At 23.7% G+C, this 18,485-nt stretch overlaps 3 protein-coding genes across 3 annotated transcripts; 1 reads left to right on the forward strand and 2 right to left on the reverse strand.

The window, feature by feature from the left end:
• Window positions 1-1,038: 1,038 nt before the first annotated feature.
• PBANKA_1401000 (conserved Plasmodium protein, unknown function) lies at window positions 1,039-9,384 on the reverse strand (the record flags this gene model as incomplete). The annotated part of the gene is made up of 4 exons (XM_034567324.1): window positions 1,039-4,288; window positions 4,438-4,966; window positions 5,188-7,279; window positions 7,456-9,384. The coding sequence occupies 4 exons, from the start codon at window positions 9,382-9,384 to the stop codon at window positions 1,039-1,041; spliced, it is 7,800 nt and encodes a 2,599-aa protein (XP_034423832.1).
• Window positions 9,385-11,210: 1,826 nt separating this feature from the next.
• On the reverse strand, window positions 11,211-12,242 carry PBANKA_1401100 (deoxyhypusine hydroxylase, putative; the record flags this gene model as incomplete). The annotated part of the gene is made up of 1 exon (XM_034567325.1): window positions 11,211-12,242. The coding sequence occupies one exon, from the start codon at window positions 12,240-12,242 to the stop codon at window positions 11,211-11,213; it is 1,032 nt and encodes a 343-aa protein (XP_034423833.1).
• A 958-nt stretch (window positions 12,243-13,200) lies between these two features.
• On the forward strand, window positions 13,201-18,145 carry PBANKA_1401200 (ATP-dependent RNA helicase DHR1, putative; the record flags this gene model as incomplete). The annotated part of the gene is made up of 3 exons (XM_034567326.1): window positions 13,201-17,270; window positions 17,497-17,922; window positions 18,016-18,145. The coding sequence occupies 3 exons, from the start codon at window positions 13,201-13,203 to the stop codon at window positions 18,143-18,145; spliced, it is 4,626 nt and encodes a 1,541-aa protein (XP_034423834.1).
• Window positions 18,146-18,485: the final 340 nt, after the last annotated feature.

An 18,485-nucleotide genomic window follows, 5' to 3' on the forward strand; every position in this document is an offset into this window, starting at 1 on the left:
TTTGTACGTGCAAAATTAATAAAATAAAAGCAAAATACATATATATCACTAAATAGGCATGCATATAATGCAAATATATGTAGATATCAAAAATTTACCATGCTGTATTAGCAATATCAAACAAAAATTATTAATGTTGTTTTAAACAAATATTCTTTAAATTTTATTTCAATACTACTATCACGCTTATTTTTATTTTATAAATTGGATATTCCTAAATATATATATCCGTGTCTTTATATATGACGTGTATGCTTATATATATTATAACGCATGTATATACAGATTTAGAAACAATTAATTAAAACGGCGAAATTATATTGCTACCGTAATTTAGTAAACATTCAATGATATTTAACTTGGGGGTTTCATATTCACTTTAACTTATATATTTTTTTTAACTTTTAAATATTCAACATGTAGTAGGACATTTTTACATTGTAAAAAAAAATATATATTTATGAATTTTTAGGAAATATGCCCTAAATAGGAATAATAATGCAAAATGCATACATAATATAGCCTTAAATGATACGCAAAAATTACTTATGCTGATTATATTTTGAAATGTCTTAATATTAAATTTATAGTAAGCAAAAATGCATATGATGCATTAAGCGTTCGTATGGAATGACATATATTTAAATAGTGTAGCGTTTTTTTATCATTAAAAATATAACAAAAACAAGATGAAACGCAAAGGAATAGGAAAAACAATTCAAACAGTGCAATTCATCTAATTTATACTTGGGAATAGTTATAAGGAGCTATTTTATTAGCTAATATATGTGCATATGCTCACATGCTTGGTTTACACATCGATATTTATTTATTTAATAAAACAAAAAATGACATGCTCTATTAGCCAAACACTGATAAATATCCAAAAAGATAAATATTCTCTTATAAATTCATTTCTCTAATAGTCCAAAAATATCTTTATTCCTACCTTTACGCTCTATCAATTTAAACGTAAGCAATACTCGTTGATTTTGTATATATAAACAAATATTTAAGCATATATATATATTATCCCAATTAATAGTGTTTCGTTTTTTTTAAAATCATATTGGCCTCATCAAATTCATTAAAATTATCATTTACTCTTCTTTTATTTCCATTTTTTTTTTCAAAATATAAATTATCCTTAATTAACTTATCGCTTTGTTGGTTCTTTTCATAATTTTGGTTACCTATATATACTCTACTAAAACTGAATTCTATTTCATTTTTATGATTCAATTTCATTTGTCTTTTATATTTATGTTTGCTTTTAATATTGTCATTTTCGTCATTACTTTTTTGGTGGATTCTTTCTTTAACATAATATCCATTATTTTTTTTGTTCCTCTTAATGCTATATTCCGAATTAGACGAATTAAATATTTCACTATTCGTATCGTTATTTATATCATTTTCATCATTTTTCCAGTTTTGATCATCTTTTGTCATGTTATCCATTTTTAAAAAAAAATTATTTATTATATCTTCGATGTTTTCATCTTTGGTGCTTCTATCAAAGTTTAAATTCAAATTTACATAGCAATTTCTTGCAATTGCGTTTTTTATTAAAGAATCCCATGTAGAGTTTTTTTGTAAATTTGTTTTATCCCCTATTATCCATAAAGAATCTTTTGCTCTTGTAAGGGCAACATTTAATCTTCTTTCATCTTTTAAAAATCCAATATTATTCCCATATTTTTGTATTGTTTTAAAGCTATTTTTGTTATTTATAGAATTGTTATTTATCCACTTTATTTTATGTAAATCATCTGAATCTTCATCCAAATTTTTTGTATCTAAATATTTATTTTTCTTATTTTTATAAGTATTCATTTCATTGTTATTTTTTAAACATTCCATAGCTTGCAAGTATGATCGAACACATGAAAAAATTATAATATTTTTTTCTCTTCCTTGAAAGGCATCTACAGTTGACACTTCTGGATATTCATTATCTGGGAAATTATTTTCAAACAATTTTCTAATTAAATGCACTTGAGATTGGTATGGGCAAATAATACCAATATCTTTGAGATTAAAATTAATGGATAATTTATAACACCGAGGTATTGGACTAGCATTATCTTTATTTTCCATCATATTTTGAATATGCACTATTAATCTAAATATAAAATAAGCCTCAGCATAGTTAATATACGATTTATGGTGTGTAATTGATTCAATACCTTGTATATTAATAAATTTATAACACCCTAATATATTTAAATAATGTAAATAAAACAATGGCTTATTCATTAAACTCTCATCATTTTTTATTAATCCATTATAAAAATATTTATTAGGAAAATAACATATTTCTGGTCTCATACGATATTGAACATTTAATAAAACACTTGGAATTTTGCATAATAATAGCCTTTCAAACAATGATCTACTATAACCATATCTTTTGCAATCTTCGGAAAATACAGTAGCTGGCAACTGCTTTGGATCTCCAACCATAATAATACTTTTTACTTTCAATCGAAATGGTATTAAACAACTTAATTCCACACATTGGCAAGCTTCATCTATTATTAAATATTCAAATTCGATATTTTCTAAAATTGGCGATGCACTACCAGATAATGTGCTAAATATAACATCACTTTCTAAAACCATATTATCTTTATTAATATTTGAATAAAAAGCACCAACTTCTTTATCTGTTTCAATTAGTATTTTTTTCCTTTCTTCAAAAATACTATTTTCTGAATTTAATTTATCGAAACTCCATTCATAATGTGAATGCGATTCATTAAATAAATACAATAATTTTTCCAAGTATTTTTCATCAACATTATTTATTATTTCTTCTGAAAAAAAATTATTTATATTTTCAACCTTTTCACATGATTCTTTATTATATTTTGTGTCATTAACGTCTATACAATATTTTTTTGAACTATTGTAGTTTAATTTATCTCTTACTTCTTTCATTTTATTTAAGGTAAAATCGATTGCTTTAAGAGAAAAGGAAATAAAATTTTTTCGATTATTAAAATGATCTTCATAAGCATTTTGCTTTGCATTTTTCCTTTTATTAAATATGTAATCTAAAGAAATTGGTTGAATTTCTTTATCAGTTTTTTTCGATAATCCAATTCGAATGCATTTAGGTATAATAGTTTGTTTTTTAAAATATGGGATTTTATGATATTTATTATCGCGTCTTTTATCAGTAAACAATGTGCCACTTTTTTTATTATACTTTTTATTTATGTAATTAGCATTATTATCATCTAAAATATCACTATCGTCACTATTGTTGATACTGTTCTTTTTACCATTATTTTCCCTCATAAAATTTATTAAACCTTCATTCAAGATTCTTTTAGCAATTTCATCTATAGCAGAATTTGATGGAGAGCACACCAAAATTTTCTTTTTATTATTTCCATTCCCTTCATTATTGTAAACCGTCTCTTTTATGTTTACTTGTTTTCCATTCTTTAGAACACTATTATTATCATTCATTAATGCATATAATGCAGATATAATACCAATGACAGTTTTTGTTTTCCCAGTTCCTGGGGGACCCTGTATTAGGGAAATGCTATTTTTATTTAAAAAAACTAATTTAACAGCATCAATTTGTGATGCATTTAACATATTGCAATGTTTCATATTCTCCAATATGAACTTTTCATAATTATTTAAGTTTTCTTTTTTTTCATTAATCATTTTATCTTTATTTTGATTAACATTTTTATATCCATGTTTTTTTTCAGATGTCTCCTTATTATTACCTTCTATAGGATTCAAAATTGTATTGAATAAAGGTGAACTCTTACTTCCGTACACGCTTTGAAATTCTCTTATATTTGTTATTAAGCTACAAATAAAATATGCATGATATTTATTATATGTTATACAATTTAAATTTAATCTATTTTTTCCCTTTTCGATTTTCAAAGGAAAATTATCTTCGTTTATTAATTTTATGTCATAAATATTTTCTGTCTTGCTAGAAGCAACATCTACTAATCCAAGAATGTGCTTTTGAGATTTCATAATTTCTTTTAATTCATCATATCTAATATTTCCATTATCATCATTTCGTAAACTATCACTACCACCTTCATATGGAATTAAAACTATTAGATCCATTGGTTTCAAATTCTCAAGACTTGTCTTATTTTCATTAGATGCCGAAATATTCCATATTAACCAATATGACGTTTTTTTTTTCCCTATAACATTAATAATAAATTTGTATGTGTCTCCAACCATCTTGTTTAATATACAGCATCTGCATTCCTCCAAGACCATCGGCCTAAAAAATCTAAAATAAAAGCAAAAAAACGGAATATGTGTATAGTTATATATATATAAACAACTTAGGTGACATATTTATTCACTATATCTTGATCATTTCTCTCCCCATAATAATAATTTATTTTCTTTATTTATTTTTATTTATATTAAATATACTTGTGGTATTCGTCCTCATTTCTAAAGCGTGTTGGAATTTCTTCATTAATGCAATTTTTGTATTTATCCAAAGTTTCTAAATCGTAAAAGTCCCATTCTAGAAACTCCTGCAACATAATATAGTATTTATTAATAGTATTTTCTATTTCCATTCTTTTTTCTCTCATCTCTTTAAAGTATTGATGCTTATTTATTTCTGAATTTTTTTCATTCAATACGATAGCTCTTTTCTGTGTTTTTAGTGAAGCATTTTTTTCTAATATTTTTTTCGCTTTTTCCAATGCTTCTTCTTTTTTTAATACACCCGTAGTAGCATCTTCCTTTCTTCCAGTTTCTTTCTCCGTATTTTCTTTTGCTACTCCTTTATTTTTTAAAATACCATTGCTGCAAGTTAAATTGGATTTAATGCCAGATCTTGATTTATCCTGCTCATAATTTAGAAAGACATCCTCCTTAATATCAATTTTTTTAGAATTGGAAACATGGAATGCGCGTTCATCTTTTCGCGATAAATCAGTAACTTCTTTATCTAAAAAATATGGAAGAAAAAATATATCTATATATCGCTATATACATTTGCGCATAAACATACACAAATGAGTTTGAACACATTAATGGAAAAATGCATTTCCTTGCAATAGTAAATATCGTGCAGTAAACATTCTTTAAAAGACTTATTTACAGTATTACATTTTAATAATTTTACTATTATCTTCTTTAGCTTTCCTTTTTTTTGAATATTCAACTTACTTATTTTCAATGGACCGTCTTCTTCCAATTTACTCCTCAATGATAAATCATTGTTTTGAATTTGATTCAATAAAATTTCTTTAGTTTTATTAAAAATATTTTTGTATTCCCACAAAGCCAGTATTTCATGAGCACATTGTGGAAGTTGCAAAGTCTTTAATTTTAATTTATATTGCATAATGTTATTTAAGCAGCTTTCATAACTAGTTGACTCTTTCATTTTTATCAAATATATCAATGATTCTAAAATGGTATTAATAATTTCCTTTTGCTTAAATAAAAGAAATATATTCGTTTCATTGTCAGTTATTAAACACATATTTGATTCAATAAATTGAAAAAAACTTAATATTTGACAACTTAAAAAAGATAATTTTTTGAAAAATAAATCCGGTAAAATATTATTTAAAGAAAGGTATTTCTCCGCCTTTGCAAATTTTTTTATAAATAACATCCATGTGGAATAAAATTTTAAAAATAGCAAAAGCGCATCTCTTACATAGACATTTATTCCACACGTTTTTATTTTTATAGCAAAATCTTTTATTTTAACACTATAAAAAATGTATATAATAATTTTCCAAATGTTATCAATTATTAAATTAATAATTCGTAATAAAATGTGATCACAATTATTTCTGTCCATATATTTACTCAAACATTTTATTGTAACATTTAAATAAAACCATGCTTTCGAATTTACTAATATAAAACAATCTAACATGTTTAATTTTTCACTTGCACTATTATCTATAAAATCCTTTCTTTTTAAAAACAATATCATGGTGTTAGTAAAATTTAATATAGATAACAAAAATAGCACCAAGTATTTTTTACACTTAAACAAATCTATTATATAACACTTTAATATATAATCATAAGGGCCAATAATTAAATTATATCTTTTTTCTTCATTTTTCATATCTTTAATAATTATAAGTGGCAATGTTAAAATTTTACTTTTATTCTTTGATCTATTCATTTTATATTCATCTTTCATAATATATTTAATAATCAAATCGAATGCCTTTATTATATTTTTTTTCGTTTTCTTATTTGTATTACTTACACATAAAAAAAAAAAACAATTTATATATTTGTAGATCATTTTATCATTTTCTTTGTTTTTCATTATCCGTATATTTCTATATTTTTCACATTTTTTTATTAATTTTTGCAGATTATCAAACTTATTATTTTTAGTCATATCGTTTATATTTTTTTTATTATCATCTTTATTGCTGCAATTAGTAATAGTGATTACATTTGTTTCCCCATTAGCGATGTTGGTGTTTCTGCTAATGATACCACCAAAATTAACGTCCTTTGTATTCTGGGGTTTTTCTTCAAGTTCAATATTATATATTTTATTATAAAAATACAAAATATTGATGTCTTTGGTTTCTTTTTTATCATTATCACTACTATAGCATATTTCTTCGTCATGTATTTCTTCATATAAATGACTCAAATTAATTAAATCGTCATAAATAGATGATAAACTACTTTCAATATTTTTAATTGTATTAAAAACGTATGTAAGAAAAGATATAGCTGAATGAACTTTTGCTTTATATATACCATTTGAAATTAAATGACATAAATATATGGTTTGGGGCAAAAAATATAATATTAATTTCTTATTCTTTTCCTTTTTTAATTCGTTCATAAATATTTCAATAACGCTATAAACATTCATAAATAAATCTTTATATTTTTCAATTGGTAATACTTGTTCAACTCTATTTATCACAATATTTATTATTTTTATAAATAAAACGAAGAAATGCTCAAATATATGCTTCAACTCTATTAAATTAAAATCCTCATCACAAACATGTACCAGGTATTTTATTAGTTCATTTTTTTTATCACTAAATATTATATTTGTTACCTTATTTGAATATGTATTATCTTTTATATTGGCCTTAAATATGTGTAATAATAAATTGTTTACCACAAGCTTTTCTTCATTTTTTTGCAGTATGTCGTTGGAAAATTTTATACTCACTAAAGAATCAAAAATCCCAAAAATAATATTTTTTTCCAACGAATCGCGGATATTTGAATCAGATAAAATGATAGACAACACCTGATATAAATGAAATGCAAGCATATGTGTATAGAAATATGAAAATATGACATATATTTGTATTAACTTATTAAATATAAATAGATGCACACATACATATAATATACATCAACGAAAAAACTCATGACCATGCATATTATTCTCCTTCTCATAATATATGTAATGAATGCACGAACCTTTATTGAAAACAAACGAACGTAATAATCCTTGCTATAAATAAGAGGGGAAAGGGAATATATAGCAATATTCTCAAAAATCACACAATTTTCTTTTAATTTTTTTTTATACAAATTTTTTGTATATTCATCCACTTCAAATGAATGAATATATGATTTTTTATTCATATCAAGGATGTTATAAATAATGTTTATGCAAGCATAAGTAGACGCCAATTCAAAATATTTATTTTTTATATTTGCATTTTTTGCAATATATAATTTAAAATTGTTCAAAAAATACAAAACTTTGAATGACAAATTTAGTAAATTATTAATTATTTCCATATGATCTTGAAATAAAACCCATATGAAATACGCATTACTTTCATTGTTAATAATAAATTTATTTAAGTAAAAACTTTTTGCACTTTCTTCATCTAATACATATGTCGTATTATTACTACTTTCATTCTTTAATATATTTGACGATGTTTTTATTTTGCTGTTACTATTATTATTGCTGCTTCTGCTGTTTTCGCCATTATCAATAATTTGTGCATTTTTTTTTTTTATGTGAAATAATAAATGTATTCCACATAATAAGCATTGCATATATTTAAATATATCATAATCTCTAATACTATTTTTTAAAAAATTATCCTCCTTTTTTGGCTTATTCGAATAAGTGATTTCCTCAGACAAATTGCTGTTAAGCATTTTAATAATACAACCATCTGACAATTTTATCCAATATAAAAATATGGAAGATATCAGTTTTTTAGTTGCGTCGTTAGAAAAAAAATTTTCGTCATTTATAAATGTGTTATGAATAATTTTAAAAATAATTAATTGTATAAAATTATCTGAGTATCTTAATGAATTTAACATTAAGGAATAAAGGATTATCTTTTCCTTCAAAACCTTCTTGATTCCGTCTTCCACCGCAATGTGTTTTAACAGAAGAAATATATGCGAATAAATGTAAGGAAATATGTTTACATTTTTTTTTTCATTTTTGGCATGTTTAATAGTTGTTCCTTGCTCTGCTTTTTTATTATTACCATTATATCCCAAATTATCAGAAATTATGCAAACATCTTCATTCTCATCATTTTTACTACACCCAGCCTTATTATATAACGCTTCATTAATTTCTATTAACAATTTCTTATTGGATTTAAATTCTTTATATAAAATATCACAGAAAAAATATAATGATTCGTCGTCTGCATACTTTTTTATAATATTATACATTTTTTTATCATCTAACTTTAAAAAGTTTTCAATAAATAATTTCGTATTTTCCTTATTTATTTTATTTATATCTAACTGATAATCACTGTCTACTTGAAATATTTTCGACCCATTTAGCATTAGTTCTAATATAATTGAATATACTTTATTACTATTTATAGGACAAACAATTTTATTAATAACTCGGTAAAAATTTTTTTTAAATAATTCATTTTTTATTATATTTATTAAATTTTCATCATTTTTTATAACTGAAAAAATACTCTCTATAAATTTCTTTTGAAGAACGTAATATACCATTAAGCATTTTTGACAGTTCTCTATATTTTCAAGAATTATATTTTTTAATTTATTTAACTTTTCATAATAATCTAATTTATTTTTTTTTATATTTTCTTTAATATCTTCCAATTTATTTTTTTTATTATAAGCGTCATCATCAAGAATGGAAACGAGAAATTCGTGTTTTTCACCAATTACATTTGTGTAAAAAAAATAAACAACATCTTCATAGGCATTCTTGCATATTATATGATTAATATCAATATTAGGTTCTTTTGTTTTTTCGAAAAATGATTCAATAGAACTTTTATACAAATCACTAACATTGACTCTTTTAATGCATCCTTTTAATAACTCAAAAAATTTAGTGTTCTTGACGCCTTTTGATTTCCCATCTGCATTATTATCCATTTAAACACGCACTTTATATCGATATATTTTACTCTATATGCGTTTCCCTATTTTTGAATGCATGAAATAATCATAAATTATGTTTTTTTTGACAAATGTGTTATATGTTTTATGAGGATTAAATATACACACGCACAACGCATGCTTATAATACTTATGTCAAGCATGAAAAATTAATTCTTTAAAGGTAAATGAAAATTTGTGTTGCATTCATATTTTTACAAAACATCTTTATCTAATTATGGCATTTGTCAATATTGTGGACAAATATATTTGTTTACTGTATACGGATTACAAAAAAAATTATTTAAATACTTAAAAAATTGAAAATATTTTACTTATGTGTAATATTCATATCTTTATATGAGTTAATTTTGTTTAATTAAAGACATTATGTGTTCCAAATAAAAATACAAACTTTCATTATTCGGTACGTATTTACACCTTTATTAGTGTCTACGTAATTGCATTTCATTTATCATCTGATTGTTCTATTTTTCCTATATTTTATATATGTATATATATATTGAGAATATTTAATAAATAAAAAAAAATACCCAAAATAATTTAAAGAAATTAATATAACTATTTGTATTATTCAATCTATATCATTCGCAAAAGGAAGCACGCGCTCCTATGACATCTAATAATGCCATTTCTCTTTTATTTAATATATGTATAGTGTTTATTTTTTATTATGCATCATTAATTTTTTTTAGCGTAAATTAATTGAATCAATTATAGTGTTTATTAGTAGTAGTGTTATTGCTGCTTTCCGTTTTTCTTGATTACATATATATATTTATTTAACTATTTATATTTCATAAAAACAGTAAAACATTTTAACATATATTTAAAAACACTTTATTTATTTTTATAGCTAATTATCATAAAACACCACATAAGCATATTCATATAATACGTAATATATGTAAGCGCATTTACATTCCACATAGCTTATGATCACCTTAGGTAATTTTTTTTAATAATATTTCTTTCAATGTATTTTTCTAAATCAACAAATATTCTTACGTTATATATATAATTAATATATACATTTACATATACATAAATTTATTATAAATCAAGTTTTATTTTATTTTTCCCTTTTTTGTAAGCTATTAATTACCATTATATTACATTATTATAAAAATGCGTACACTTTATAATCTCACACTATACTTCAATTATATTTTAAAATATCTAGGAACCCATTTCTTTAAGTTTAAATAAATGCAGGCTTATTTTTTTTTCAATGTTATTTTGGTTATAAGAAATTATTCATTCACTAATAAAAAAAAAGACTGCTATATATCCTTTTTATAATTGGCACATGTGGGGAAATTAAAGATATTTTCATGATACTTCACGCATGCATATATCTATGTGTCATAAAAAAAAATCAAATACATCAATAATAAATATATATAAAAAAGTGTGCAAATATATGGCATAACCAACTATTGCAAAACAAAAAAGTAAAACTTGATGGAACTCTTTTAAAGCATAGCTCCTCATTTTTATTTCGCATATGCATCTCTGTTTTATTTTATATAAAAACTTCATCGTTTTTTCCCTTTCAAATTTATTTATAATGTATAAAATTTATCAATTGAAAAGTTTAAACTTTCATTAAAATTAACCATGAATGAAAGTAAAAGAAAAAAAGCATTTTAGAAATATCAGGAAATGCCAATATAGCAATTCGTATCGTTAAAAAAACAATCATAAAATAAAAATAATAAACGAATAAACATATCAATAGATATAAAAAATACGTTAATGAACGAATAAATTGATGTGCACGTGGTGTTATAATACACACATTAATTTATTTCTATTGCAATGTTCAAATTTTCCGCTATATAATCTAGCCCAACCAAACAACTTTCGGCAACAACCCTGCAGCCATCCTTTGAATAATTTTTTAAAGTGTTTATAATAACATCTTGCGCATCTTTATATTCTTTCGAATTTAAATTTAAGCTTCCTAAAGAACCTAATGCTAAAGCAGCTTCATGCCTTACCATTTCATGCTCTTTGTCATTTTTCAAAGATGACAATAAATATTTTAAAGAATTTAAACGTAATGCTTGCCCTAGTACGAATGCAACCTCATGCCTAAAAATGGCTGATTTTTTGTCTCTTAATAAAGCTTCCCCTAAAGCATTTATAGAATCCTCTGATTCCATGTCTCTCAATTTAAATAACGCTTCATATCGCAATTTTAAAGGATTATTAACATTATTTAAATCTTCAATTAATTTGACAAAGTTATCATTACTATTTAATGTAAATACAATTGGATCAATTGTATTAAATTTTTTAGAAACAAATTCTTCACTTCTTTTTTCTTTTATTGCATCCTTTATAATATTTTTATTAGAACATGAACACACTGTGTATTTATTTTTTTCAATTAATGAACTTAAAGCTAATTCACAAGTTTCTCTAACTTCTATTTGTTCATCGTTTATAAATCTTTGTATAACTTCTATATTTGAATCGCTACCAATTGCGGCTAACCCTTCAGCAGCTTCATGCCTAACCATTAAATTTTCTTCTTTATCACTTAACAATTTAATTAAAAGATCATTAGATTTTTCATTACTTATTTGCCCTATTACATATGCAATTTCATGCCTTAATAAAACGCTGTCATTATTTTCTAAAGCATAAGTAAGAATATTTAGTACTTCATCTACATCATCTTTATATACTTCTCGACACTCATATAATGCTCTCATTTGTTTTTCTATAAATTCATTTTTAACATCTATTAAATATTTCCTTATAAAATTTTTATTTGTGCTATCTTCATATTTTATTACTCGCGGTCCTATTTTACCTTCAATCATTTTTTATTAATATTTTTACTATTTCTATTTTGTATTTAAGGTATATGTACAACCTGTTATTCTGTGATTGGCAAAATAATTTGATATACAATCCCAAATGAGGTCTGTACAAATATATATCACAAATACTTTCCAATTAATATCTACTAGCCTTCAATATTTCAATACATTTCAATAATTTTTTTATCTTTTCTTATGGAATAAAACATATATCAGTAAATATCAAAAAGCGTATGATACCGTCTTACTCTCAGTTAATATATATTTTAATTTTTATGGTTATATAAATCTTACATTTGTGTGCCTCGATATGTAATCATTTATTCGTTTATTGGTTTACTAAACTATTTATTCAGTTATTTATCAATATATTAAATTTCATTGAAACATCTTTTTTAGAGTCGCCATATGCATACTATATTTTATGAAACTAGTTGTTTTCCTTATAAATATCAAACACAAAGAAATAAAAAATATCCTTTATAAGATTAAATATATACGTAAAATTTTTTTATAAATATATATTAAGAAAAATATAAAAATATTTCATGTTATATATATATATATATATATATATATATATTTATGGCAACAAAATAAAAAATATATTTATTTTTGCGCGTCAACTTTTTATATCACCATAAAATTAAATAGGCTTATTAAACATAATTATTTTTATTTTTACTCCCATATCCACATTCGCATTTATTTTTGTACTATATCCGTTGCATTTAAATGTTATATTTCAACCTATATTACATGTATTTTTTTATTATAGTGATGTTTTGTGTTGCCTAGAAAATTTGATCATTTTTTTCGTATATTAAAAACTACGTTTTTTCTAACAATTATATTTAATACCTCCTTTTTTATTATAAAAATGCTACATAATTAGCTACAATTACTTTTTGTGCATTCCAATATTTTTGTCCATTTTAATATAAAAAAAAGGAGAAAAATGGAATATGAAAACTGCGAATCAGGTAGTAAGTATATAAATAAAGTAGAAAACTTTGAAAAAAATGAACTGGAAACGGATGTATTATCACAAAATAAGGAATTAACAAGAAAAGAGCGAAAACAGTTAGAATATGAAGAACGAAATAGAAAAAAAAAAGAAAAACAAATAAAGAAAATAAAAAAAATAATTACTAAATGTAATATAAAATCTTTGGATGGTTTGAAAAACAATGCATTAATTAATAACAATGATTTATCCCAGATTTGTGAAAATAAAGATCAATCAACTTCGATTACAAAAAGAGAACATACTAAGCAAAAGTTTAACAATGGCTTAGATGAACATGCAGAAAACTTAAACAGAAAACAAACTGTTGACAATAAGAATAACAGTAAATCAAAAGGGCAAAATAATATAAGTGGTCTTTGTTTGAATAGCCATTTGCAATCTCTAGGTATATTATCGAAAAAACAAATAATGAAAACATTAAAAAATAAACTTAAAAAAAACAAGGAATCAGAGAAAAAATTGCTTTTTAAAAAAATAGAGCAATTTAACTTAAATAATAAGGGTCATAACATTATGACACACACCAATGTTAAAGATAAAAGAGAAAAAAATCAAGAACACTTAGATAAATTGCTCAAGGCATATGAACAAATGAATATCGATTTACCAAACAATCTAAAAATCGCAAAAAATAAACTGGAAGCGCGAAAGAAAAGGCTTTTAAAGTGTATAAATAAAAAAGAATTAGAATCTATAGTTGAACAAGAAGAAAACAATCCCCCCAAAAAATCGAAAGTGATAAAACAATTTAATCATAAAAAACAAAATGACCAGAGTGAAGGAAGTAAAAGTAACGATCTAGCAAGCGAAAATAATGATGAGAATTTAGAAGATAATCATACAGAAATATCTAAAGATGATAGTGTTACAAGTTCTATCAACTTTTACAATGAAGAAGGAAAGATACTATATCAAAATGGCAGTGGTCAAAAAGAAATTCAAAGTATTGAAATTAAAGAATATGAACGAATAGATGAAGGGAATGACAATGTAAATGAAAAAGATAAAATTCGCGAAAGAAAAATCCTTTACGAACGTGTAAACATAAATAGAAATGAAAATATAGAAAAACTTAGGTCATCATTACCTGTTGTAGGTTATGAACAAGAAATAATTGAAGCCATACTAAACCATGATGTTGTTTTTATAAGCGGAGATACAGGGTGTGGAAAGTCAACACAAGTTCCACAGTTTGCATATGAATATGGTTTTTCCACTAATAATTATTTAATTGGCATAACAGAGCCTAGAAAAATTGCTGTTAAAAGTATTTCAAATCGATTAAACGAAGAATTAAATATTAAAGATGTTGCCGGATATCAAGTTAGATTTGAAAAATCGAATTTTTTAAAAAATAGTAAAATTAAAGTTATGACTGAAGGAATATTGTTAAAAGAAATTATGAGCGATTTTGTTTTATCAAAATATAGTATCATAATATTAGATGAAGCTCATGAACGAAGTATAAATATGGATCTAATTTTAGGGTTTTTATCTATAATATGTAAAATTAGAAAAGAAAAATATTTTGCATATAAATCAGATATTATTCCCCTAAAAGTTATAATAATGTCTGCTACCATTACTGATAATAATCTTTTTGAAAATAAAATATTCACAGATTACACTTCGATTAATATACCAACTGATAAAGTCCCAGTTGTAGATCATTTTCTGTCATATACCCCAAAAAATTATGTTGAAGAAGCTAAAAAAAAAATTATACAAATTCATAAAAAACTTCCCCCAGGAAGTATATTAGTTTTCTTAACAAGCCAGGAAGAAATTTATCAATTATATAACGCTCTTAATAATTTAAAAATGACTAAAGAAATTATAGAAAATACAACTTTTTCTGAAAATAGTAAAAAACATATAGAAAGTAATCCAGATGAAAATTTAGAGATATTCGATTTACCCGAAGAAAAAAATACTGAAAATGAGCGAATAAGCTTTTTCGTTAAAGATCAAGATGAAAATAAAGAAAAAACAATTATATTCGATGCATCAGATGATGAAGATAGTGACAGTGAGGAGGGTGATGCAAATAATAAAGTTGATGGCAATGAAAACGATACTGAAAACTATTTCAAAAATAATTTTGAATCGAAAGAAACTTCGAAAAATGAAGAAATAAGCTTTAATTCTTCTGAACAAATATCAAAAAATCAAAATTCGCCCAAAATTCCAAGTGACAATGATACAAATGCATATGTATATACAGAAAAAGAAATAAGTAGCGAACGTAACGAAATTGAAACTTTCGAAAAAGAAGTTTGCTCATTTGATGAAAATATACCCCAAAACAGTCATTTTGATAGCGATCAAAAAACATATGGAAAAACTGAAAACGACCAAAATAATGAGCTTTCAAATGTCACCGATGATACTGATCAGAACGATCAAAATAGCAATGACAAAAAAAACGTGAAAAATTCATATAAGGAAAACAAAAGTGAAAAATCTAAAAAAGAATCAACCATATGGAAAGGAAGTGATGGATCAGGTAAACTTACAGTCTATAAACTATATTCTAATTTACCTATCAAAAAACAAATGCAATTATTTAATAACCCTAAGGATAACGAACGAGTATGTATTTTAAGTACAAATATTGCAGAAACATCTCTCACTTTACCAAACATTCGTTATGTTATTGACTCTGGAAAAGAAAAAAAAAAAATATATTCAGCAGTCAACGATTATTCTTATTATATTATTGATAACATAAGCAAAAGTTCAGCACTTCAAAGAAAAGGGCGGGCTGGTCGAGTATTACATTTATTGAAAAATAATAAAAAAAATAAGAAGAAAATAGAAATGGAAAAGGGGCATGTATATAAACTATATTCTTCAAATTATTATAATTATTTTTTTAAAAATAATACTGATGTCCCAATTTTAAATTACCCTCTTGATTCATTGATCTTATATTTGTTAAGCTTTAAAATTGAAAATGTTGAAAAGTTTCCATTTATTAATAAACCAGATCATTCTAAATTTCAAGAAGCTCGAAAAAGATTGATATATTTCAATTGTATATATTTTGGGTATAAAGATATTGAATTTCTTTTTAAAAATCTAAGTGATAAAATAGCTTCAAAACAAGGAATTCAAAATCATGTAAATATGTTTAATCCACAAAATAAAAAAGGAATTACACTTGTAGGAAATTTTATTTTATCTTCACCAATCAGTATTAGATATGCTAAAATTTTAACCGATGTTTGTTTAAAATCATTATCTATAAAAAATACTAGTGCAATTCCGTTAGCTTGTCTTTTAGTCTCTTGCTTGTATCTCGAATCAATTTTTTCATATGACTATAAACTCAGTTTAAAATATAAAAACAGCAAAAAAAAAAAAAAAAGAAAGCAAACAAATGGAAACGATGATAATAATAAATCTGCTAATGGAAGCATTAGCAAATCAAATAACATTTTAATGAACTTAATTTTAAAAAAGAACAATGACCAAAGGGATCAATCTGATGGTTCAGATTCTTACGACTATAGTTCCCATGAAGATAATAATTCATCATATCAAAATTCGAATAATGGTGAAAAAAGCATAAGCATGATTGAAGAATATAAGTCCAATTTTAGTAATGATATTGATTTTTATTTAAACTTATGTATCACTTTTTATTTTTCAAAGGAAAGAGATCAATTTTGTTATAATATGAAATTAGATAAAAAAAAAATGGATGAACTACTTAAACTTTCAAATCATTTAATGAAAATAATTAATTTTAAACTTAATCATAATATTACTTTTGATATGTTGGAAAAAGATATATCACCAGTATCAAAAAAAATTATTTACTATGCAATTTTTCAAGGGTTCATAGATCATTTGGCAATACGTTCTGACTTAATACACAATGAGTATACAAGAAACTTGCAAATAAAAAATTATAACAATAAAAAAGCATATTTTACTCAAAATATTAACACTCCTATATATATTAATTCGAATTCCGCCTTATATAAAAATAGGTAAGAATATTTAATCTTCGTTGAGTCATTTTATAATGTTTTCATAAGATCCGCGTTGTTAAATAATAAAATATATGTATTCTATTATACAAAAAAAATTAATAAAAAATTTAATAGCATTTTACATTCATACCATTTTTTGGGTAAATTCCAATACACTTCCTAGCCTGTTTATTTACACATTTTACATATTCTATAAAATTTTTCTTGTCTCCCTTCTATTTAGGCCATACCCACAATATATATTATACAATTATATTATGAAGAATAAAAATTCATATCTCATGTTTGATTGCCTAAATATTAGTGATTCAGACTTGGGGAAAATAAGAAATGTTTGTATTTACATTAATGGATATGAAAAAATTCCACCACCTACATACGATATGGAAAAGGACAAAATTATTGTTTGCGCAAGACCTATATATTTGCTCGCTTCTCATCATTTATCTATAATAACAAAAGAATTAAATGAAAATGATATTGCCTTTTATAATTATATTGCCTTATTTATATTGAATGGGTCAATGTTTCCAAAAATGCTCAAGTTCCAAAAATTTTATTCACATACTGCAAGTAACATTATTAATTGCAGTACACAAAATATTAAGAGGTTTATAGTGGAATTAAAAAATAACAAAATTAATAATAGGTAAGGATCATATATTATCTTTACACTAGTGTTTGCGCATGTATTTATGTCCCTTATGAACGCACCTATATATAAATATTCATTTTTTTTCAGGGCGAGCATAATATCCAAATGGGAAAAAAAAAATAGCTTTTTAAAGCAAGAGTTTATGTCATTGATTGCAAATAAAATTACCAAATACGATGAGAAACTTATTAATAGTTCGTGGCCGCCTATAGACTGAATAGCAATGTTATTATTACATAGGCAGATATTTGTATGCTATACCTATGCATGGATAATTAAACACCCTCCATTTATTAATTTGATTCAAAAAAACGATTTGTTACTATTGTAAATTATTTGTGCTTGATTAGTATAATAAAATTAATATTCATCCTTATTAAATTGTTTTACTTTTTTTAATTAATATTGTATATATAATACATTTGTAATATTTTTAATTACATCTATATTATTACACCATTTTTGTCTAAAAAAATATTTTTTGTTCATATTTTTAATTGTATATATTTTTTAATATTTAAATTTATATAAAAAAACCTAAAACCAAAATATACACC

The sequence above is a fragment of the Plasmodium berghei genome, assembly GCF_900002375.2.
Source record: "Plasmodium berghei ANKA genome assembly, chromosome: 14".
In the NCBI taxonomy this organism is placed as follows: Eukaryota; Apicomplexa; class Aconoidasida; order Haemosporida; family Plasmodiidae; genus Plasmodium; species Plasmodium berghei.